Raw genomic sequence first — 24,795 nt, 5'->3', positions numbered from 1 at the left:
GGTGCCTACTGTCAGAGGAAGCGGCACTGGGCTGGCCTTATCTGGTGTGGGAGTGGGAGGGGCCCTAGGGCCAGTGGGAGGGACGGCCTGGCCAGTGGGGGTTGTGGCCAGAGATTGCCGGAAAGGGGCACAGCCTCAGGGAGCCGGCTCTGGGCCTGGGTTCAGTTCCGCCTTCTTCTCTTGGCGCCAGGGGAAACAGAGCCGGGGCAGCAGGAGGCCCAGAAGTACACAATGTTTTATTGAAAAAGTCAGGCCTCAGCTCGGCTGTCTCCATTCGGCTCAGCTTGGTGGGGGGCCCTGTCCATAGTTGACTGAGCCAGATCTTCCTGCAGGCAGCTGGGCTGGACTCCCTCCCTGGCTACCCTTCCCTTCGTCTCTGATGGTGACATCCAAATAATAAATATGCAATAAATAGCGCTCCTGGACTGGGCTGTGCCAGCTGCCTTCAAACCCCACTCGGCCCCGACCAGTCTTCTCTCGCCAGGACAGGCCTACTGGGGTGCTAGAGAGTAAAGTCCCCAAACCTCCCACAGTCCCACAAGACCTGGGATCCATCTCCATTTTGAGGCCCAGGCCTGGTTTCCAAGGAGACCTAGCAAAGCTGGGTCCAGGACAGGGCCAGGCAAGCAGGGCTGGCAAGTGGGTGCTGGGAAGAGGCTGTTACCCCAGACCACAGCTTGTGATATCCTGGCCAAGACCTCGACTCCAGGCCACAAGATGACACTGGGCTCAGGAGTAGATGGTGATGACTTCACGGCCACCACCACGCACCAACAGCACCCGCTCAAGGCCCTCGGTCAGTACCTCGAGGAACTCCATGTCTGCAGGGCCTCAAGTCAAGGAGGCAGCAACAGAATCAATGGGTAACCAGGGCCACCTGGGCCACACCCACCCAGGAGGCCCGGGAGAGGAGCTGCTGGCCTGACCTCCCACGCTGCCCACCTCCCAGTTGCTGCCCCTCCACAAAGGGATCCAGTTCTCGTCGCCCTCGCTGTTCTTGGGTGGGCCAGGCATGTTTAGGAGAACCAGGCGGGCGTCGTGGGAGCGCGTGACAATGACTTCATTGAGCTTCACAGCGGTGTGCATGCGTCGCACGTTGGACTGGTCCCTACACGTAGTGCAGCCAATCACAGGTCACCATAAGCCATCCTGCAAGGAGGGTCCCCACCCCTGGTCCACCTAACACCACTTGTCTGCCCCACCCCACCTCCACCCCTAGATTCCAGCGCCACTGGGTCTGTTTTTGCTGCACTCACGGCTTAATATGCACCAGCTCCCGGAAATTGTCAGGGGCATGGCTGGGGTCCCAAGTCTCAGTCATGTACTTGTCCCTGGTCCATGTCATCTGGATCTTGTCAGCCCCCACTGCAGACTCATCTTCCTCGTCTGAGTACAGGCTCTCCAGCCGCAGGGCCGAGTGCCGATCCTTGACCAGCTGGGCCTGGGGACAATCGCAGGAGGTAGCCTTGGTCCCATAGGAAAAGGGGGACGGGGCCTGTCTGGCCCAATGTGACCACTCCTGCCTCCGGGAAATGAGCACTGGCTTGGGTAGGGCTGCGGTGAGTCGTTCTGATTCCTCCACACCCACCGACGCGGTCTCTAAAGGCCTGACCCTGCCACCCGCCCTGCCACAGTACCACAAAGGGCACTGACTTCTCGCTCCCGCTCAGTCTTGGTCAGTCTCATCTGCCGCAGCATCTGCGACCGCTGCTCCATCATCAGCGTCCGCTCGTAGGTGTATGCAGAGATGTCACTGTTATGCTGGGGAGAGGGTAGGCCGTGAGGACCCAGCTGCATGGGACATGGTATCCACGGGGCCAGGGCAGGACAGGGGGCTCACCATCTCCACCACCTCCACCTCGGCCTCAAGGCGCAGATGGTACAGGAAGACGGCCAGGTCCTTCTTCATCTGGATGCTATTATCATCCATCTGGGCCACTGTGAAGATGCGCATCCGGCACTTCCTCCAGACCTGAGGCAAGGGACCGGGTGGGCCATTTGGTCACAGCCGCTCCTCCGAGGGCCTAGCCCCTCTCACCTGCACCCACCCCCCAGCCCACCTTATGCTGGCGCAGCAGGAAGGGCAGAAGCATAAGCATGCCGCCGTCGTGCACGATCCACCACACGTCTATGTGGCCCTCCAGGTAGCGCTCGTGGTTGCTAGGGTAGAAGGCGATGTTCTTGGGCACGAGCAGGGCCAGGTGGGCAGCCGTAGTGCAGCGCACGGTGTCTGGGGAGGAGGGGCACGGCTGACCACCAGCCTGTGGCCCTCCGGCCGCTGCCACCTCACTTCACCCCTGCCCACCAGGCTCAGCCCAGGCCCCAGGCCCTCACACACCAATGAAGGTCTTCCAGGCACGGGGGTCCTCGCTCTGTCGCCAGCCGTAGGGCCAGCCCAGCACCACAGAGTTATGCCGCATGCCGCCCAGGCCACAGGACTGGATGAGGTGGGCCAGCCCCTCCCGCACCTTGCTGGCCACCACCACCTGGCAGAAACCCTTCACCTTCTCAATCTCCATCATGTTCTTGATGGTCTGTGGGGAACACACCCAGGGCCAACGGGAAGCCATCAGCTTCCCGCCTCTGGGCTCCCTCCCAAGGCCCCTTGGGAACAAAACGACTTTGGGGTGGAGGAGGGCCTGGGGGCAACAAGCTGCCTACCCGGAGCCCAAGGTTTCAAGATGGGACTGCCGGCCCCCCCTTGTGCCAGCTCTCAGGTGGCAGCAGTGCTGGCTGCCTGGCTGGTCACGCTCGCCAAGATTGGGCCCTTCCCCTCCGTCAGCTGCAGCCCAGACTCCTGTAGTCTGGCTCAGCTCTCACCCCCGAAGCAGGTACCTGCTCAGCAGCCTGGGCCTCGCCATAGCTCTCCAAGAAGCTCCCCTGGATGACAGAACCAACAATGGTCAGGCCCTTGCCGGCCTTGAGCTGGGAGGCGAAGGTGAGGAGCCGTGGGTACTTCACGTGCAGGTCCTCGTCCAGCTTCAGCAGCACCAGCAGCTGTGGCCTGCAGTGGCCGGGTGGGGGAGCCTGAGACCAGGGCCGGCCGTTCCAGGGAGCCCCTCCTCTTCTTCTCTTCTTGGGTGATGGTCCCTGCGGGTTTGGGTAGCATGGCCCAGGAGGGTGCCCCTGGCAGCCCCAGGACGGGGAGCTGACACCTCTCGACCCTCTGACCCCGACAGCGACCCCTGAGAACCTCTGCGCCCTCGCCAGGGTCTGGTGGGAACTCACCGCCAGTTCTTGGTATGAGGAGGCCCCTCCTCCAGCCGCAACAGCGCGTAGCGGGCGGCACTCAGGGACAGGCCTCGGATCCCGTCACCCCACTCCTTCTCAGCCCTGCAGATTCCACCACAGCTGGTGAGCCCCTGGTGCTGCCCAGGGGGTTCTGTCTATGTGGATGCGAGATGGAGGGGTTCTGCCCCTCAAGACCACCCCGGGTCCTGAGTTACAGTCCCCAGTCTTGGCACCCACGGTGGCCCAGCTCCCCGCCCACCCCAACGTCAGACCACCCTGCCTGTTCGGCTGGGCCCCCTCAGGGCAGTGCAGGCTGCCGGCAGAGGCCAGGTGGCAGCGCTCACTCACCCTTGGTACTCGATGTATTTGTAGATCATGCCGGCGATGAGCATGGCCACCAGGGCATAGTACCAGGAGGAGACAAACATAAGGGCCAGGCAGAGGCTCATGCCCAGGAAGGACAGCGCCCTGGGCCAGAGGGGAGGGCAGAGTCAGGGCAGGACCAGGAGGGCCCCCGGCCACAGCCTGGCCCATGCCCTGGCGGCCCTGTCAGGTCCCAGGTGGGAGGTCCCAGGTGGGTGGTCAGGTCGCTGGGTGGGAGACCCAGGTCCAGTTCCTCCCCAGCCCCATAAACTCCCTCCCTACAGTGTTTCATCAAGACCTACCTACCCGGGAAGCCCAGGCCTCATCCAGAATGAAGCTCCTGGCCTCCCCAGGGCCTCCCGTGTCAGAGGCGTGGCTCACCAGTGATAGTACTTGAACCGGGGCCGCCAGTTGGGGGTCCTCAGGAGTGTCTGCACTGCACAGGCCAGGTTCACGAACAGGTAGCACATCAGAAAGAACCTGTGGCACAGGGGACGGTTGGTGAAGAGCGGCCACCTTGGCAGCCAGGGGCCTGACATCAAGCTGGGACTGGCCCTGCCCTGCATGGCTTGGCCAGGTCTTCTCAACCTCATTGCTGCCACTTTCATGGCCTGAGGTGATGAGACTACTGTGGAAGAGTCCTTGGAGATTGCAGAGGATGGGCAAGGGTTCGCCAGCGGAGGAGGTAGGAAAGGGAGTAACGGGGCAGGGCTGGAGGGTGGTACAGGGGTGTTAGGAAGAGCTCAGTGCCTGGAGACTCTAGGCCACACTCAGGCCTCTGGCCTGGGTGACCAGCTGGATGAGGGGCTGCCATGCATGAAGGGGAGGATGCAAGATGAGCCGGACCATTTGAATGCACCCAGTCAGAGACACTTAAGAGTCACTGTGGTGGGTGTGGGAGTCCCAGGCATGGGCAGGGCTGGCTGCATCAGCCCTCCGGGAAGGCAGCTGAGGATGGGAGCACAGGAAGGAAGGAGGCAGGTGGATCATCTGATGTCAGGAGTTCGACACCAGCCTGGTCAAGATGGTAAAACCTCATCTCTACTAAAAATACAAAAAATTAGCTGGGCATGGTGGTGCATGTCTGTAATCCCAGCTACTCAGGAGGCTGAGGCAGGAGAATTCCTTGAACCCAGGAGGCGGAGGTTGCAGTGAGCCAAGATCACGCCATTGCACTCCAGCCTGGGTGACAGAGTGAGACTCTGTCTCAAAACAAAACAAAACAAAAAAACAACAACAGATGGAAGGGGCAGCAGTGGCTTCAAGGGGGCATGAGGGACGTGGTGATTGCCCTGTCCAGGGGAGAGGTCTGCCAGCCACCTGCTTTGGGGGCTCTCTCAGGGAAGTGTGGACCTGTTGGTCACTTTATAGCTTTGGCATAGGTGCCAGGCTTGCTTCTAAATGCAGGGGTGGGCTGAGCCCTGCCAGGCCACATCTCCCCATGCAGCCTGCCACATCTCCCAGCTGCGCCCCCAATACCAGACACAGCCACGGGGAGGTGCTGGGGTTCAGGGACCCTTTCCCAGAACATCCCCCTGCCCTGCCCAGCCCCAGCTCACATGGATAGGATGGGGGCCACCATGTCGAGGGAGGCGATGAGGATGCCCAGCTCGGCGATGAGTGCTGTCAGGAGGAGTGCCCATGTGGGTTCACCATTCACCTTCCCGTGGCCAAATACCTGTGTGCACCAGGAAGGAAGCTGGCCCTGTCACCTCCATTCCACACCTTGGGCCCCAGACCCCAGCCTGGCCTCCCTCACCCCCAGGGCCCTCCTTGGGGGCTTAGGCCGCCTCTGTGACTATCCCTGTGGGTGTCACCAGTCTCCCTGACTCCACCTCCCCAGGCCTCTCTCCTTTGGATGAGCCCTAAACAGGCCATGAAGATTCTGGGTCCAGGCAGCTCCAGGCCCAGGGCAGTGTCAGCCCAGGGCACTTCTCAGTAGCTCCTCATGGATGGCCGCCTGGCCCCGGGGCTACTGAGGACAGGACACACTGCATCTGTGTTCCCTATCTCTCTCCCCAGCTGGGCGAGGGCCTGGGAGCAGCCAGGCCATGGGGGAGTGCAGAAGGGCTCACCCGGAGGAAGGGGATGATGTTGTCCTTGGCAATGGCCTGCAATAGGCGCGGTGCCCCCGTGAGGCTCTGGAGGCCAGCACCACATGTTGAAAAGAAGGAGCCGATGACAATGACCCAGGGTGAAGGCCAGGCCAGTGTGCCCACCACCAAGTTCCTGCTGACACCATCGCCATACCTGCAGGGGCCACCAGAGTGAGGGATGTCAGGGATCCGGAAGGACAACACAGACCACCAAAGGTAGCCAGCAGCCTGAGGACCACCCACAGGGTTGGGGGCTGGTGTGAAGGCAGGCCAAAGGCCAGCCGCTGCTACAGAGAGGGGCCCAGCTCACTCACTTGTCCCGGAGAACCACACCCTCGATGCAGGCGCCAAAGAGAACCACACTGCTGAAGTCTGTGGTGGCATCAAGGAAAACTCGGCCTCCGCCACCCCACTGTCCCTGAACAGGACCACGTGCCCCCACTCCAGCCAGACCGCAAGGACTGGGAGTATCATGGTGTGTATGTGTATGTGTATGTGTGCATGAGAAGGGGAGCTATATATGAGTGTGTGGGGTGTATGTGTATGTGAGCTGGCGATGTGCACAGGCCAAGCGCCTCCCGTCCTCTGCCCAACCTGCCCCAGGCCTGGGAAAGGATACACACGAGGGAAGTTGTAATGATGGCCAGAATGGTCCCCACAGGGATGGACTTCTGGGCATCACGGAGGTCCCCAGAGCGGTTTGAGCCAGCCATGATACCTCCAAAAACAGATGAGACTCCCTCAGGGGCTCCCCGGGATTGGGGACAGGGATGGGTGGGTAGGCAGGCGGGGCTCACCTGTCACAGAAGGGAAGAAGATGCCGACCAGCACGGTGAATGATGTGGCGATGTCGGCCACCACGTACAGAGGCAGGCTCTCTTTCAGGCTCGGGGCATCTGCAGAGGGCAGCCCATGCTTCTCCACGATGTCACCCTTCTCCAGGTAGGCGCTCCACAGGTTTTCTGCAGGGGTAGCTGTGTCACCACCACAGCCGCCCCCGACTACCCTGGGCAGTTTGGGGCAGCCTAGCCAGAGGCTGCAGATGCAGGGCAGTTTTGGGGACTCAGGAGACAGCTTCAGCTCAATGACTGCAGTGTCAGCCACAGGGCTACCCTGACCACAGGGAAGGAGCTGCCCAGCTAGAAGTCAACAGACAAAGGTGGCTGAACCACCATCACCCAGAGCCCCCTACTGCCCGCCTCACACAAAGGCCTTTATGGATCCTGTGGGAACATCCCCAGGCAGTGTCAGGGGCTGGTGGCTAGGGAAGACAGGCTGCTGCAGGCCTTGGATGCTGGCCAGACAGGCTTCACTCACTCCAAACTCGACTGCCAGGAGCCAGGCTGGGAGGACACTGCTGGGCTGGGAAGGCGGCCAGTCCTGCCCCCATTCCCAAGCTGGCCGCACAAGGACAGCTCTGTGCTCTGCACCCCTGCTCAGCCTGTGGGTTCGAGAGCAGGAGGATGGGAGGGAGGACCCACCCTGGAGCACACCAGCAGCTGCCCCGGGGATGCCAGGGATCTCGGTCACATTGTTGAGCAGGAAGTAGGGGTCGCAGGAGTCGGTGGTAAGGTTGGGGCTGTGGCAGAAGAAACTCCATAGCTGGGTGGCCACTGTCTCATTGTCTACTACAGCTGTCTTGGCACAGATGTCAAACTGGTCCCGGGACAGGGTCCTGTTGCCCAGCATGCATACCCTGTGAGGGACAGAAGCATTGGCACCTGCTCAGCTTGAGGCCCCTGCTTGTGCTCACCCTGCAGTCTCTGGGATCTAGGGCATCAAAGGCTGGCTACATGAGAGGGATGTCCATGCAATGCCCAGATAAATTCCTGGGTTACTTACGGAAACACGGGAGGATCAAATATAGACTTGATTCCCCCAGCATAGATGGAAAGGATGGAGATGATCACACAGGCCAGGAAGAGTGAGGCAAATTTGTTCACATACTTGACCCCCACAAACACCACCAGGGTCATAAAGGTCAGGAAAACGGTCCCATACACACGCATATTGTTCAAAGTGGCATTCGACGTGTCATGAGCGCCCAATGGGTAAAAAATGGCAGCTGGTGGGGCAATGTAGGTCTGAAACAAGAAGATGGATAAGGAGGGTTTTATCTTCTTATTTGGAAAGTGAAACTTGTCATTTTGGTTTTCTTTTTAAGAGTACCTAAAAGAGGCTGGGCGCAGTGGCTCAGGCCTGTAATCCCAGCACTTTGGGAGGCCGAGGTAAGGGGATCACTTGAGGTCAGGAGTTCATGACTAGCCTGGCTAACATGGGGAAACCCCATCTCTACTAAAAATACAAAAATTAGTTGGGCGTGGTGGCACATGCCTGTAATCCCAGCTACTGGAGGCTGAGGCAGGAGAATCGCTTGAATCCAGGAAGTAGAAGTTGCAGTGAGCAGAGATCACACCACTGCACTCCAGCCTGGGTGACAGAGGGAGACTCCGTCTCAAATAAAAAATAAAAAATAGGCCAGCGCTGTGGTTCACGTCTATAATCCCAGCACTTTGGGAGGCTCAGGCAGTGGATCACTTGAGGTCAGGAGTTTGAGACCAGCCTGGCCAATATGGTGAAACCCCATCTCTACTAAAAATACAAAAATTAGTGGTGCAAAAACTGGTGGTAGTGGTGCACGCCTGTAATCCCAGCTACTCCGGAGGCTGAGGCAGGAGAATCACTTCAGTCTCAGAGGCGATGGTTGCAGTGAGTAGAGATCATGCCACTGCACTCCAGTCTGGGCGACAAAGTGAGACCATCAAAAAAATAAATGAATAGGCCGGGCGCAATGGCTCACGCCTGTAATCTCAGCACTCTGAGAGGCCGAGGCGGGAGGATTGCCTGAACTCAAGAGTTCGAGACAATCCCAGGCAACTTGTTGAAACTAAAACACAAAAAATTAGCTGGGCATGGTGGCGTGAGCCTGTAATCCCAGCTACTCGGGAGGCTGAGGCAGGAGAATCGCTTGAATCTAGGCGGTAGAAATTGCAGTGAGCTGTGATCACGCCACTGCACTCCAGCTTAAGCAACAGAGTGAGACTCCGTCTCAAAATAAATAAATAAATAAATAAATAAATTTAAAAAATAAAAAATAAGAGTACCTAAAAGAAGCCAGTCACATGGCCGGGCGCGGTGGCTCAAGCCTGTAATCCCAGCACTTTGGGAGGCCGAGACGGGCGGATCACAAGGTCAGGAGATCAAGACCATCCTGGCTAACACGGTGAAACCCCGTCTCTACTAAAAAATACAAAAAACTAGCCGGGTGAGGTGGCGGGCACCTGTAGTCCCAGCTACTTGGGAGGCTGAGGCAGGAGAATGGCGTGAACCCGGGAGGTGGAGCTTGCAGTGAGCTGAGATCCGGCCACAGCACTCCAGCCTGGGCGACAGAGCCAGACTCCGTCTCAAAAAAAAAAAAAAAAAAAAAAAAAAAAAAGAAGCCAGTCACAAAAGGCCACATATTATATGATTCTGTTTATATGAAATGTCCAGAATAAGCAAATCCCGAGGCAGAAAGCAGATTCCTGGTTGCCAGTGCTGGCAGCGAATGGAGAGTAACTGCTAAGGGGATTCTGGGGATGATGAAAATGTTCTAGAATTGACCGCAACTCTGTGAATATACTATAAAACATTGAATTGTACACTTCCAATGGTATGTAAATTGGCATGGAAATTGCATGGTATGTAAATTATATGTTAATAAAGCTATTATGTAAAAACAAGCAAACAAAAAGGATCAGAACATAGATGCCAACCTGAATCACTAAATAGCCAAAGTGGAACAGTTTGAGCACGAAAATAAATAATAATAGTATTGGATTACAACCCAAAGAATAAAGTAAATATCCAGAAGTCCATTCAGATATAATGACATGGCTGAATACATAAACAGGAGAAGGGACAAATCCCACATAACGAATGTAGAAAGGATATAAAAAACGAAAACAAACCAAAGCCCCCCAAAATCAGAAGGTGCAGGGTCCATGCTGCAGTTAGAGGACCTGGAGGCAAAAGCAGCCAGGCAGTCCCTCTAGGTACCTCCTACCCTCTGGATCCCCAGGGGCAGGCACCTGTCACCCCATGCCTCCCGCAGCTCCTTGCCTCTTCTCCCACTGCTGTGGCAGTTAATTGGGGAATGAGAAGCTGAGGCTGACAGAGCTCCCATGGGGCTCATGGAGCGGGCACCAACCTCCAGCAGGGTCCTGTGGCTGCTTATCCTGATTGAAGGACAAGGAGAAGGTGGCTCTGAAGTGCCCTGGCACAGAGCCCCAGGGGACACAGAGCTAGCCAGAGCCCACACAAGCCCAGAAGGAAGCCTGCATCACCACCAAGATCTGTCACTGAGCTAAATACAACAGTTCCTGGAACCCTTGCCATGGCTGCCATGGTGCCCAGGTGGACGGAACATCCAGGGCCGAGGTGAAGGCGGCCAGGCCTCTTTCTTGCCTGACCCAAACTGGCATGGAAGTGAAAGAAAAACCAGCCTGAGCAAAGGTCTTTGTCTCTTGAAGAGGCTTTCTACTTTATAATGCCCAGGCGGTGGCCAGAGGTGTGGGGATGAACAGCCTGGAACTTCTATTTAGAGTCCAAAGGGACTGTCTGGACATGGCCAGAGTTGGCCAGGGCTTAGCCTGACTCACCAGCAAGATCTCGATGGCCCCCAGGATGTACATGGCTGCTGCGAATGTCGTTCCCAGGTAGAAGCACAGGCCCACAGCACCTCCAAATTCTGGCCCCAGTGAACGAGAAATCATGAAATAGGAGCCCCCAGCTACAGCAGAGAAATGAAAATGTGCATAGGTCAAGGCTGGTTCTTCTTCAAGGGGTCTCCCTGTGACAAGCCTGCACAACCGCCCGGAAGGACAGGGACTGCTTTTCCCATTTATGGATGAGTAGAGGGGCTGGGAAACCTGCCCAAGGCTGCATGGTGGGTAAGCATCCAGGCTGGCATTCGATCCTATCCCCATCTGATTTGAATGTCCAGCATGGAACATGGAAATGACTGCTTTGTGGGAGCAGCTCTAGTCTGCAGCAGTGGCTGAGTGGCCACTCTCCTCCAATGCTCTGTGCACAGCCCCCAGCCTCTTCTGGCTGGGTGTGTCCCATCTCAGCCCGCCTCACCTTCCTGAGGCCTGTGCCTTTGTTAGTCTGACCCCTCCAGACCAGGGCAGGGACTATGTCTTATCCAGTCTTTTGGCCCTAAGGCCCACCACAGGGCCTGCCACCAGGTGAGTGTCCACAGGTCCTGCCCTGAATCTGTGCTTCTACCAAAGTCTAACACCCTTGCAAGACTCAGAGAGTCATGACTAGGCCCCAGGGTGACAAGCACAGGGGGACAAGTCATCTCATGTTGCTGGTTGTATCTGCTGCTGAGACAATGTCTCCTGTGAAAATCTGGAAACAGGGATCAAGAAATTCTTTCAGAGTCAATCTGGCTGGGCGTGGTGGCTCATGCCTATAATCCCAGCATTCTGGGAGGCTGAGGTGAGTGGACTGCTTGAGCTCAGGGGTTCCAGACCAGTCTGGGCAACATGGCGAGACTCTGTCTCTACTAAAAAAAGGAAATTATAAAAAATATACATTTAAAAAAAAAGGCTGGGTGCCGTGGCCCACGCCTGTAATCCTAGCACTTTGGGAGGCCGAGATTGGCAGATTGCCTGAGCTCAGAAGTTTGTGACCAGCCTGGGCAACATGATGAAACTCCGTCTCTACTAAAATACAAAAAATTAGCCAGGTGTGGTGGTGAGTGCCTACAGTCCCAGCTACTGAGGAGGCTGAGGCAGGAGAATCGTCTGAACCTGGGAGGCAGAGGTTGCAGTGAGCCGAGATTAGAGTGAAGTGAGCCACTTCACTCCAGCCTAGGCGACAGAGTGAGACTCTGTCTCAAAAAAAAAAAAAAAAAAAAAAAGTCAGCTGGGCACGGTGGCTCACGTCTGTAATCCCAGCACTTTGGGAGGCCGAGGTAGGCAGATGACTTGAGGTCAGGAGTTCGAGACCCGCCTGGCCAACATGGTGAAACCCCGTCTCTACTAAAAATACAAAAATTAGCAGAGCATGGTGGCACATGCCTGTAATCCCAGCTACTCGGGAGGCTGAGGTAGGAGAATCACTTGAACCTAGGAGGCGGAGGTTGCAGTGAGCTGAGATCGTGCCACTGCACTCCAGCCTGGGCAACAGAGACTGCATCTCAAAAAAAAATACTAAAATAAATAAATGAAAAGTCAATCTTTTTCATGCTGTAATCCACCTCCAGGACCCTCTCCTAAGGGAACTGCTGGGGCATGAACAAAGATTCATGTTCAAGGATGTTCATGACAACAATGTATACAATGGTGAAAAAGTGGAACCCACAGGCAGGAGAATAATCACATTAATTAGGTTATGTGGTGTACCACAGAGAGTCCTGTTTTCAAAAAATCATTTTCGGCAGGGTGCAGTGGCTCACACCTGTAATCACAGCACTTTGAGAGGCAGAGGTGGGTGGATCAGTTAAGGTCAGGAGTTCGAAGCCATCCTGGCCAACATGGTGAAACCTCGTCTCTACTAAAAATACAAAAATGTGGTGGTTGCCTGTAATCCCAGCTACTCAGGAGGCTGAGGCATGAGAATCACTTAGAATTGCTTAAACCTAGGCCGGGCGCGGTGGCTCAAGCCTGTAATCCCAGCACTTTGGGAGGCCGAGACGGGCGGATCACGAGGTCAGGAGATCGAGACCATCCTGGCTAACACGGTGAAACCCCGTCTCTACTAAAAAATACAAAAAAACTAGCCAGGCGAAGTGGTGGGTGCCTGTAGTCCCAGCTACTTGGGAGGCTGAGGCAGGAGAATGGCGTGAACCCGAGAGGAGGAGCTTGCAGTAAGCTGAGATCCAGCCACTGCACTCCAGCCTGGGTGACAGAGCAAGACTCCGTCTCAAAAAAAAAAAAAAAAAAAAAAAAGAATTGCTTAAACCTGGAAAGTGGAGGTTGCAGTGGTCTGAGATCATGCCACTGCACTCCAGCCTGGGTAATAAAGCAAGACTCTGTCTCAAAAAACACACCGAAAAACCAAAATCAAAAAACTGTTCTCAACACTTGGGAAACACACACACGTACACATGTAAACACATACACATAAATGCATAGATATACATACACACATATACTTTTGGGAAATATATATAATTTATATAAATAGAGTGTGCGTGTGCGATACTTCATAAGACCCTAAGACCTATATATACCAAAAGGCGAATAGTAATGATCTCGGGATGGTGGGATTATTGGTGCTTTTACTTTTCCATTCTACACTTTTCTGCACTTTTTTATTTATTTTTTTTGAGATGAAGTCTTGCTCTGTCACCCAAGCTGGCGCAATCTTGGCTCACTGCAACCTCTGCCTCCCGGGTTCAAGCAATTCTCTGCCTCAGCCTCCCAAGTAGCTGGGATTACAGCCACCCACCACCATGCCTGGCTAATTTTGGTATTACTAGTAGAAATGGTATTTCACCATCTTGGCCAGGCTGGTCTTGAACTCCTGACATTGTGATGCACCTGCCTTGGCCTCCCAAAGTGCTGGGATTACAGGCGTGAGCCACCGCACCCGGCCTTTTCTGTACTTTCAAACCTTCTTACAGTAAACATACATTGTCCTTTTTTTTTTTTTGGTATTGCTTTTACATTAACAAAAACCACAATGGCACTCTCCAGCTCTGTCAAGCAGTAAAGCTTCTACGTGGGCACTGTCCTGGCATCAGGGATTGGGAGCCCACTACAGAACTGCTTGGGGCAGGGGTGTGCTATGGGGGTTCCCAGGTAGGTCAAGGCAGATTCTGGGCCCTTTTATCTTCCACCAGGCCTTGGGTGGCGCTCACTGACCTGGAACAACACCGTTGGTGGCAATGGCGCTCATGGAGATGGCCGTCAGCAGGGTCTGTGGGAAGGAGGGCCTGGGTGAGCGGCTCAGCTGAGTGGGCTCTGTGGCGGCAGCCATGGCCCACGCCCAGCCCACCCCTGCCACGCCAGGACACTCACACAGCAGCAGCAGATGAGCACGATGAGGAGAGCCTGTAGCACACCAGCCGTGCCCACCATCCAGGTCAGCCGCAGGAATAGGATAACCCCGAAGATATTCTGCAGGCAGGGCAGGTACACCCCCATGAGGGTGCCCATGCTGGGCGCCTGTGCGAACACGAAGGGAGGGGGCGAGTAGAGCATCAGAGGGATGCACCATGGAGGGCCAGCCCTAGTCACTCAGCAGGCCCCCTCCCCTGATGGGGCCCCAGGGAACACAGCGGGTAGGAGTGACAGCTAGGATGTCTCTATTGACTTTCATATAGGAAGACAGTTGAGTCTGGGAAGGTGTAAAACCTGATTCTTTTTAAAAACCCACATTGAGCTTTAGAACCTTAACTCTCTCTCAAGGTACTGCCTCCTTCCCTTCCTCTCTCCTGCTAAACTTCTAGAAAGAGGGGTTTGTCTCAGATCTCCACCTTCTCACCCAGCAGGCCCTAAGTCACCCAAGGCAAAGTCCCAGAAGTCATCCCTGGCGCTACCTCTCCTCAACCCCCAACTCCAGTCCTGGTAGACACTAACTCCTACCCAGTCTGTCTCCCTGCTGCCCTGAGATCCGCCTGCCTCGTCCCAGCCTTAGTCCCTTGAACCTCAGGCACCTGGGTGGTACCCTCCTGAGCCTGTCAACCTCTCCACATTCCAGCCCACTCTGCTGCTAGAGTAGGTCTCTGAAAGCAAGTCTAATCTCATCACCCACGCTGAAAACCCTCTGTGCTGTCTTGTAATCCAGTGTGCAGTCCAATGCCTTGGCTTGGGCCACCAGACATGTCCCATCACCTCTCTTGTTAGCCCCAGCCCCTGACCACATGGGTCCCCCAGATTCTCCGAACCTGAGAATGTGCTGGACTCTGCCTGGGAGAGTCGGCCCTGCCTCACGGCCTGGCAAACTCCTCTTCAGTGAAACTGTTACCTCCCCCAGGAAGACGTCCCCAGGTTGCCTTAGGTGGAGCTGGTCCTCCCTCTCGCAGTCCTTCGGCATCTGATACTCCCTATCACAGTAGTCACTACAGGTCATGGTAACAGAATGTACTTGTATGTTTTGTGACCATATTAGGGCAGGCTTGGCTTGTTTATGGTTCTATCACCAGCAGGCCCTGCAGGTACCCAAAAGGTGCTTCTGAACCCAGTGAGTGGTGTTTTGGAAGCCCCTGGGACATCCTGTTGGGAAAATCCTACAGAGAAAGTGCTCAGGCTTTAGGGCAGGTGAGGAAGATCTAATATGCAAATCCAGGCAGGCTTTCTCAATTTAGGGCAGAGTAGGGGCCAGCCAGGAGGCCAGGGCAGAGGCTGAGAGCACAGAGGCTGGCTGACATCTTTTTGAGGCACTGGGCCCCCAAGAGTGCAGCCTCCGCAACGTGGCCCTGACAGCTTCCACTGGAGCTCCAACAAAGCCTCCTCACTGATCCAAAGGACTGGATTAGTGAAAATCATTCAGGGAGAAGAGACAGGGAAGCCCCACGAGAGAGTGCCTGTGCTGCCCAGAAGCTAGGGAGAAGAGAACTCCATGGCCATCATCTTGTCTAGCTGAGTCACCTTAGACAAGTTCCTTAATGCCCCTCCTGAAGGGTCCTAACCTGGGGCAGGACCTGTGAGCAAACTAAAGGACTTCAGAAAAGTCTCAGCAAAAACAAATGGCTCCTCAACCTGTCCTGCGTAGAGCAGTGCAGGGGACGGATCCCCCTCATCTGGGCATTGTCTGAGCCCTTCTCAGAGGATGCCACCCACGGAATAGCAACGGCAAGAGCTCCCAGTCCCACCCCCATCCCAAGCTGAGTCACTCTAAGAAAAGGGCAGTGTGGGAAAGGGCAGGGCGGGCCGGAAATGCTTTCTGCATCCCCAAATAACCTCTGGCAGCCTCAGAAGGTCATCAGGCCACAGCTGGAGCTGGAGCTGGAGCTGGACAAGCTGCTGGGGAGAGGCTGCTTTGGGTCTTGGCATCGTCTGGTTGGAGGCCCACCCTTCCTGCTTCAAGCCTTCCTTTTCCGAGGCCCCTGCTTGGGCCTACCCTGGGTGAGGACCACGGCTCAGCAGCCCCAGATCCCTAGCTTCCTACTGACTCCTTAAAGACTTGGCCCGGCTCCTCTTTCTATTTTTTTTTTTTGAGACAGAGTCTCGCTCTGTCACCCAGGCTGGAGTACAGTGGCGCAATGTCGGCTCACTGCAAGCTCCGCCTCCCGGGTTCATGCCATTCTCCTGCCTCAGCCTACCGAGCAGCTGGGACTACAGGTGCCCGCCACCATGCCCGGCTAATTTTTTGTATCTTTAGTAGAGACGGGGTTTCACCACATTAGCCAGGATGGTCTCGATCTCCTGACCTTGTGCTCCACCCGCCTTGGCCTCCCAAAGTGCTGGGATTACAGGCGTGAGCCACTGCACCCGGCCAAGGCTCCTCTTTCTTCCATGGAAAAACTATTGGAGCTAGGACACCCAGCCACCCTCTCCCATCCTTACCGTGGGGCCAGGTAAGCTGGATAGCTAAGCTAAGCATCCTCATGGGTTCCCCACTGGGCCAAGGGATGATGGGTCTTCTCTGGCCCAGGCATCCCTCCCACATTCCTGCTGAGATGTGCACTAGCTGTTCTCAGGGGCCTCTTCACTCCCCGCCACCAGCTCCCTGGCTTGGCCTGAAGGGACAGGGATGAGGCTCTGACCTAAGGATCCTGTCACCCACTGTGGGCAGAGCACTCTCAGAGGTTGAGACATTCCTGCAGTGCTGGACAGACATGGCCAGATGCAGTTAGGGTTCTCCACTATCTAGTCCAGAACATGCCAGCAAAATCACACCTGGCTGGACAGGGTCAGGGTCAAGTCTGTGTGCTGGTTTGCCTCTCTGAAGGGCAAGGTGAGAGATATGCTTCAGTGAGGTCCACCTTCTCTGCTGGCCCCACCCCAGAGAAGCCCAAATCTCACAACCAGGTGTGAGGCTGCAGGCCTGGCTTATCCCAGCCAGGAGCTCCTTCTGCTTGTGCCAACCTCTGAGAATACTACAGCCAGTGCCAGACCTCAGCTCCTCCCAAAACACTGCTGCTTCCCAAACCTCAGGGAGTCAGTATGTAGAGGGAGGGTCCCTAGCCTCCAAATGAAAAATGTAGAAAAATCCCCAGCCCTCAGCTACACTGAGCCCCAATAACACAGAGGAGCTAGGCAAAGAGGTAACAGTCACGCCAAAGAGAGGAGGGCTGAAGGGCCAGAAAACTGGATTAGTGACCAAAAAGTGGGACAGGGAAGCCCCATAAGGCAGCATCAGGCTCCGATCACATACACATGTCCCCCGACCCTGGCACTCAAGGAACCCAGGGGGTTGTTGGAGGGTTCTGCCAATGGAGCCTTGGGCCAACACTGTGAGTAGCAGGAGGGTTTGTGACTTGCTCTGGATTGCAGGACCTCCGAGAGACAACCTGGTTCCTGGCTCCAAGGGCAACACCCTTAGCCACTCTTACACAATGTCACTGATCTGGCATTTTGTGTAGTTACATATCCCACAAATCTGTCTCCCATAAAATCCACAAATCCATCTCCCAGCATTACACATTGATCTTGTCTAGCTCAGTCACTTGACACAAGTTCCTTAATGTCCCTGACACTATTTCCTCATCTGAAACATGGGGATTATAGTAGCACCTGCCTCTTGGTTTTGTTGAACAGATGACACGTGAGAACGTGAGAACCCAGGCCCACTGCCTGGTGTGGTACCTCGCACACAGTAAAGGCTGAGTACAGGCAGCTGTGTCTCCCGTCGTCATTCCTGAGGGCCTCCCTGGCCCTCTGTCCCTGGGGAGATTCTCATTAGCTCACTTCTTAAAGCCTCCTGAGCCAAGGCACTCAGTGCCCATCCTCCCTGCTCACCATGGTTTGCACCCACTTCCCCTGGTGTGCTCACCACCATGTGGGAAACAGCCAATTCCATGGTGCTGTGTCTGTCTTCCCAGGTGTGGCCCCTCTGCTGCCCCACTCAGCTCACCTCGGCTGCCCTCCGGCGGGTGCCCTCCCCACTCTCAGCCTCCTCATGCTCCTTGGCGCCCTGGGTGAGGTTGGTGTAGCTGACGAGCTTGCCCAGAAGAGACGATACCTTTGGGCGGATGTCCAGCTCTTCCTGTAAACAGAGCCACAGGGCAAGATGGCATTGGGCCAGGCGGGTACCAGCTGTGTGAAGCCAGCTGCCTGATCCCTGGCCTTGTTCCAAGCCCTGAGACAGGCCTGGGCCTGATCCCAGTTCCTGCCTGGGGAAGCCCAAGCCATCCAACTGGACAGGTGTGGACACCACACCCCAGGACGTGGCACTCAAAAGGCCCAGCCCCGTGGCTGCTTTTCTCTACCCCACCTTGGCTACAATCACTGCCAGCCCATTTGTGAAAACCACCTGCCTCAGGGGAGAGAGGGCAGGGAAGAACACGCCTGGCAGGCGGGCAATGGCACACTTCATCCTGCCTGCTCTGCGCAGCCACCTCCCAGCTATGGCTGCACCTCTAGGACTCACGCCTACCCTCCCCACAAAAAAGTCACCCTAGTCACCTCAGGGAACAAAAGAGGGCAAAAGAGTGATGTCTGGGACAAGTGAAGTCTCTCTTGTCTGCTCAAACCCTGATCTCCCTGGATGGTCTTCCCCTGACCCCAGTCCTGCGAGTACCCACGTCAATCACAGAGATGGGATCCTGACCCTCCAGCCCATCCTCAGGCGGGGCTGGGCCAAGGCCTTCACTGCAGAACCTTGCTGCTTTCCCAGGTCAGGAGGCCTCCCGGAGCTCAGGCTCCCCAGCCCCACTGGGGTCTAGGCAATGATCCCTGCTCCTGCAGCCTTCTCGATGCTGTGCCTCCACCTGCGTCCTGCCCACATTTAGCTTTTCCCTCTCTGTCAGCTCCCTTCTGACCTACACACAGGGAGAAGTTGCTTTGGTGTGAGAGGGGAAGATGAGGGCCCTTGGGGGCATGTGGAGATTGAGGAGCCTCAGCCGGATGTGGTGGCTGACAGTGATAATTCCAGCACTTTGGGAGGCCGAGCAGGAGGATCACTAGAGGTCAGGAGTTCAAGACAAGCCTGGCCAACAGGGTGAAACCCCGTCTCTAAAAATACAAAAATTCCCCAGGCGTGGTGGCAGGCGCCTGTAATCCCGGCTACTCGGGAGGCTGAGGCAGAAGAATCACTGAGCTTGGGAGGCAGAGGTTGCAATGAGCCAAGATCGCGTCACTGCACTCCAGCCTGGGGCAACAGAGTGGATTCCATCTCAACGAAAAAAGAAAAAAAAAAGAGAGAGATTAAGGAGTCTCCATTATTCAGCCATACAATGGCTGAATGCGTGGGTCAGAGTTTAGGAGCTTAAACTACATTTTAAATCCAGATCTCACTGCTCAGCTTGAGTCTGAAGAAGATAAAACTCAAGTACAGAGGCAGATATTTGGGAATCTTTCCACAGAGGTATCCCCTAAAGCTGCAAATGGACCAGGACTCGGGAAACTAGAGGGAGACAGAGCTGGAAGAGCCAACCAAGAAGGACAAGGAAGAATCCTCGGGAGAGCGAAGAACTATGGACTTGGAGAAGAATCAGGACTGGAGGGAAGAGGAGAAATCCTGAGTTGGGAAATCCTAAGCGGGTGTTTCCTTGCTGAGGGGTTGTAAGGAAGTCAGAGGTGAACAGTCCTGGAGGTAGCAATGGGGGTGGGGTTGTGAGTGGCCTCTGGGAAGGCAGTTTCAGTTGAAAGGGCCAAGGGAACTGCAGCCTGGCTGCCATGAGAGCCAGGAAGACAAGAGGAAATGAGAGGAAGAGCCAGACAGAGGAGGGCCACGTGTCCAGCCTGACTGCTTAGCTAAAGCCTCTGTCTGCCAAACCTGTGACCCAAAATGGCTCCTCAGCTACCTCAAACAGTGCCAGGTTCCTGTCATAGTAGTCACTTCCTCTGGAAGCCTCCAAGGGGGAAAGAAAAGGGCTGCTCTCTCTGTGGTTGCCATGTCCTGTGAAGAGAGAGGGACAATCAGGGCCTGCTTCCTGAGCCCCCCCAGCCTGTGCCCCTTCCCAGAAAGCCAGTCCCCAAAACATCGTTTCTGTGGAGCACTTTGGAGCTGCAGTGTCACCAGGTTGGAACTCAGTTTCCACATCGCACCATGCCAATGCCCTTGAAGGGCCAGAGATAGCCAGAGAGTGGCCAGTGACCAAAACCTGGGACATCATTCCCTCCAGTGAAGGGAATCCAGGTGAGGGAGCAGGCACCCTAGCACAAGCACGTGTGGACACTGAGGGGCGGGGCCTGCGGGTGGGCGGGGCTAGCCTTTGACCCGCCCCCAGATCCCCTCCCCGCCCCAGTCCCTTTCCCAGCCTTTCCGGAGTACCCAATGTGCAGGATACCAAGGGCTCGGTGTCCTCAGGGACCGCCCAGGCAGTGCCCTCCAGATACACGAAGCCCCACAGAGCACCTTCGGCTGCCATGGCCCGAAGGTGGCTGGCTGGCTACCCCACTATGCACTGCGCGGCGGCATCCTGCAGGGCAGCCCAGGGCATGCCGGGAGGCGGGGCAAGCCCTAGGCCGTGGAGAGCAGAAGTGGATGCCAGGAGCCTTCTAGGGTCGCCTAAGAAAGTCGTCGGACCGGTGGGTGTCGGACTGAGCAGGGAGAAAAATGGGAGCCAGGACTGCAGTGGACAAAGGCAGCCAGAGGTCAAGATAGTCCACCATGTCATATTAAAGCCAGGTGAGGTCATGTAGCTCTTTGGACACTCTATGATATCTGCTGTGCCCTCCATGCTTGTTCAGGATCAGGAGTCCCAAGAAAAATCTGAAAACCCAGTAACACTCTGCCCCTTACATTAATGACATTAATGGCCCTTTAGTGAAAAGCCTTTGAAAATTACTCTTGGATTTTTGTGACAAAAAAAAGTGTCTCCCTTTGATAAATCAGATGCTTCATTTTGTCAGAAAATGGCAGCTATACAGCTCGTCTTACTTCTCTTTCTGCTTTGGCTGCCAGGAATCTCCAAGCTAAATTTACTCTTTAGATAAAGTCACCATCTGTCTCATCTCAGAGTCCTTGCCCCCTTCCTCTGCATGGTTTTCGATCTTCCTGAGAGTAACAATCACTTGGGGAGACTCTTTTGTTGGCTATTGCTTCTGATTCTTTTGTGGAAGTTGGCTGGAAATCAATTATAATTTATTCTAAACTCACGTACTGCAGCCTGCCCCATCACTGTTGCCTAGTCTTTCTGGGGAGACTGTATTGCTATCCAGAAAACATAGCTGGGCACACAGCAGCTCCCCTACAAATGCCTGTAAATGGTCCTCTAAGACCTAGCCTATCCCTTGTCCCTTTAGCCATCACTCTAGGATGGCTCGAGGCCCTTCCAAAAGTTGTCTCTAGTTCTCACAACAACATTCCAGTAGACAGCATTTACTCCCTTTTAGGGACAACAAGAGTGAAGTTCAGAGATGTTCAGAGGCAAGGCCACCCAGGCAGAAGGCCACATCTGGGTCCCAGGATCCATCAGAGCCAGGTGGGGGCTGGGCTGCAGGTTCCGTTACTACTACAGACTCCAGTCCATCTATGCAGCACAATCTTTAAACATAGAGAAGAGTGCTGCAATTTGGCCAGGGTATGTACAGCCAGGCCTCTGCACGTTCAGACTGCGGCAGACTGGCTTGGATTCCCGGCCCTTCCCCTGTGTGACCCAGGGAAACCTGCTTACTCCCTGTGTGGCCTTGGTTTCCTCTTCTATGAAGTGGAGATGGTAACACTTGTTTTTCCAACTGCCCAGATGCACTAGAAAAGGGACAATTAGTGCCAGACACCCAGCGGGCACTCCTCGGGGTTCCTCCAAAGCTCCCAAGGGCTTGTGGGAATGTAAGGGTCTAAGCAGTGCCTGGATGTCTGTACTGCCCTCAGCTTCAGACCTCCTGTTCTGGCCTCAGCCATTTCAAAAATTCCAGGGCAGGTCTGGACATGCCTGCCAGGCCGAAGCTGCTCAGACACCACTTGAGATCCCCAGTAAATCTGAGTATGGCCTAGGCCTAGGGACTGCCTGTGAGCTACACAATTGTGTTTCCACCAGCAACTGTGTCTGCACCAGTGGCAGGTGGGGATCCAGGTGACCCTCCTGATTCCTGTGCACATGGATATCTGCCTGAGGTGCCCCCTCCAGGACCTCCCTACCCCCTGCCCACAGGCCAAGGCGGGATGAGCAAGCCCATCTAGGCCTCCCAGAGCAGAGGTGTGGGCACTGAGCTGCGGAAGGGGCAGGAGATGGATCTGAGGCTCACTGTGCTTTGTGCCCTCTGACCCTTTGCAGTCCCCATCAAGGATCAAAATCACTCACCGGGGCTCAGGATGTCCCCCATCCTGCAGACAGCCAAGGTCTGGCTGAAAAGGAGTAAGAGGAGGAGAAAGAGGAAGGGAGGTAGTGGGAGGAGCTGGCCTAGCTTGCGGGGATCTAGCAGGACTCAGCCAATGTAGCTCCAGGTCCCTCCAGTCACCCTGTAGGGGCCAAGGCGTGGCCAAGGCGGGGCCAGCAGCTAGGCTCAGCTCTCTGCCTGCCCACTGGTCCAGGCTGATCCTGGGGATGCAGCCCAGTCCACCCTCTAGGGAGAGAGGTCCTCCCAGGGTTAGGAAAGCAGGGATGCTGGCTTTTGCTTTGACCACTTGAATCAAGCTAGGGGCAGATAAGGGCATGGAGGCTGGGGCACTCACACAGCTGTCAAGCCTATAAAACCTCTGCAATGTCCAGCAGCCCATGCCACTGTCCTGTGCTACCTCTGCACATGGCAGTCAAGTGATACACACACATAGCCATAATTTACATCAAGCATGGATCACCTCAGTCATCATCACAGACAGATCAGAGGTCCAGATCATGTCACCTGGCAAGTGTCAACCACACACTTCCTACATATCTCCATCATGATTGGTCACACATATCACAGGCATTTGTCATCAGTCAAATCACCATCCTCATCACTGTCAACCCTGCAGGAAACAGGGGCTGTGAGAATGCCCTGACCTGAACCAGACTTCACACTGTGATACCCACAGCCACACACTTATACAAGCACAATTACACATGCATAGGCCACTACATACACAGACACACGTCCTCAGCCGTGTTTGCACTCCAAGGATGGGCCTTAACAAGGGGGCCTCTTGGGGTAGGAGATGGAGAAAGGGCTGTGGAGAGAGGCAGGCACCTGTAAGGAAGGAGGAGGGAGATGGGGCTTACCTCTGGGCCCTGGCACCTAGGTTAAAGAGTTAAGGTGCTGGAATCTCCCACCCAGGCTTGACTGCCCCTGGGCAAGTTACATAACCGCCACCCCTCCCTTCACTGCTTCCTAATTGGGAGTAGCCGTACTTATCCCACGGGTGATGCTGGAGATTAAACGTTTGGCTCCGTGTTGAGTGCTTCACAGAGGCCCACTGTCCCTATAGATCTACACCGGGCGCACTCACAGGCAGTTACCCATAGACCCCCAGTGGGTACACTCTGGCCAGAGTGCAGGTTGGCGCAGAGAGGCACACGGAGGGGTTTGGGTAGTTGGGCAGAGGGTCGTCTCACAGGCAAGGCGCTGAATCTCAAGTGGGGAACCGAGGCGAGAAGAGGATGTGGGATTCACCGAAGGTGAAAGGCCGGGAAGGGCCTGAGATGGGGTCTCGGCCCTGTCCCCAAGCCGGGCGCCCCGGCCGGCTGGCCTCCCTGGGCGGCCACGTCTGCAGCCCCCGCCCGCGGCCCACAGGGGAGGAGCTGGGGTGGAGAAAGTGGCCGGGCGCGGGCGCCGGGGGCCGAGGAAAATCGTGTCTGCGCGCGCGGGGCGACGAGCCAGTGGCTGCGGCGCGGACCAAAGAAAGTTGAGTCCACACCGACGTGTGCGCGCAAGGTCCCGGGATAAGTGCGGGCGCGGGCCCGGGATGGCGGCCCCGGGTGGCAGGCCCCGCTGCCCCGCCACGGCCCCTCAGAACGCGCCCTCACCGTCCGAGTCCTCCCGCTCCGCGCGCTCCCCGTAGTCCACCCAACTGAGCCCCTCGAGGTTGTCATAGTCGCCGCGCCGCGGCCCGTCCACCGGCACCACGGTGAAGTGAGGCATCGCGCACACTCAGCCCCGCCGCACCCGCCGTCCTGGCCGCCCGCCGCTGTCCCCGCCGCCCCGGGCCGACACGCCCCGCCCGCTCGCATTCCTCCCCGCTGCGCTCACTTCCTCCGCCCGCCCCCCGGGCCGCCCCTCGGGGGCGGAAAGCGGGAGGGGCTCGGGCCGGCTCCTCCCAGAGCGGGGGCCCTGGTGGCGGGAAGACCCCTAGGCGGGGGCACTCCTACTGGCTCCACGGCCTGGGGGCGGGCCCGATTCCTGTGTGACGTCGGGTGAGAGACCGCCCTCTCTGAGCCCCAGATGCAATATTTGTAAAATGGGGGAAACACACTTCCACCTAGGGGTTATTTTAGGGCTCTGTGAGATGGGTCGCGGGGTGTCCTTGCTCTGCGCCCTGGACAGGGCAGGGCAGGCCGGACCGGCCCAGGACTGCGGAAGCCACTTGCCCAGGGCCTCCTGCCATCCCCGGATACCTCCTTCCCATTTCCAGCGTCTGCATCCAACTTCTCCGCGACCCTGGAAACCGGACCCCCGCGAAGGTCCCGTCCCAGCCCTGGGCCCTCTAGCCCAGCCTCTCCTGTTGGAGGCAGCTGGGGATTCTCGGTCCTTCCCCAGGGGCTGCTACGTCCTCGGCAGGAAGAACACCCACACCCACTCTCCCGCGCCGCGCCTGCCCCGCTTGCCTTTTTGGGCCTGTACACTGGGTGCTTTAGCCAAGTCCCTTCATTTTAACTTACTCTGACTATCTCACCTCCTGGGTGTTCCTCTACGCAAGCCGTTTACTTATTTGCTCCTAACGTTTCTTTCACTTTCTTCTCCACTGCTTCAGATTACTTATCTAGTTGGCTTTGCTATTTTTTTTGTCTATCAGAAAACCCCGGAGCCCATCTTACTTGTCTATCTCCACTCTTCTCCCTCACGTGGCTCGTCCTCTGAATACGCCTCCTACTAGCCTCCAGCTCGGGGGTGGGGGGGTGCGGAATCAGAGCCGCTGGGCCCCGCGA

At 56.2% G+C, this 24,795-nt stretch overlaps 1 protein-coding gene across 1 annotated transcript; it reads right to left on the bottom strand.

Annotated features, from left to right (window-relative positions):
* Nucleotides 1-217: 217 nt before the first annotated feature.
* On the bottom strand, nt 218-23,915 carry SLC12A4 (solute carrier family 12 member 4). The gene is made up of 24 exons (XM_009196722.2): nt 23,677-23,915; nt 19,594-19,688; nt 17,703-17,834; nt 13,703-13,849; nt 13,547-13,601; nt 10,331-10,461; nt 7,533-7,774; nt 7,172-7,386; nt 6,488-6,652; nt 6,310-6,408; nt 6,005-6,062; nt 5,670-5,844; nt 5,154-5,272; nt 3,976-4,074; nt 3,580-3,699; nt 3,229-3,333; nt 2,836-3,004; nt 2,339-2,534; nt 2,061-2,230; nt 1,841-1,972; nt 1,654-1,761; nt 1,257-1,441; nt 975-1,108; nt 218-821 (listed from the first exon to the last, which is right to left on the bottom strand). Exons 1-24 carry the CDS (start codon nt 23,789-23,791, stop codon nt 730-732), a joined length of 3,258 nt encoding a protein of 1,085 aa, XP_009194986.1. The 5' UTR covers nt 23,792-23,915; the 3' UTR covers nt 218-729.
* Nucleotides 23,916-24,795: the final 880 nt, after the last annotated feature.

The sequence above is a fragment of the Papio anubis genome, chromosome 18 (genome assembly GCF_008728515.1).
Source record: "Papio anubis isolate 15944 chromosome 18, Panubis1.0, whole genome shotgun sequence".
NCBI lineage: Eukaryota > Metazoa > Chordata > Mammalia > Primates > Cercopithecidae > Papio > Papio anubis.
This window is presented reverse-complemented; position numbering and strand designations above follow the sequence as displayed.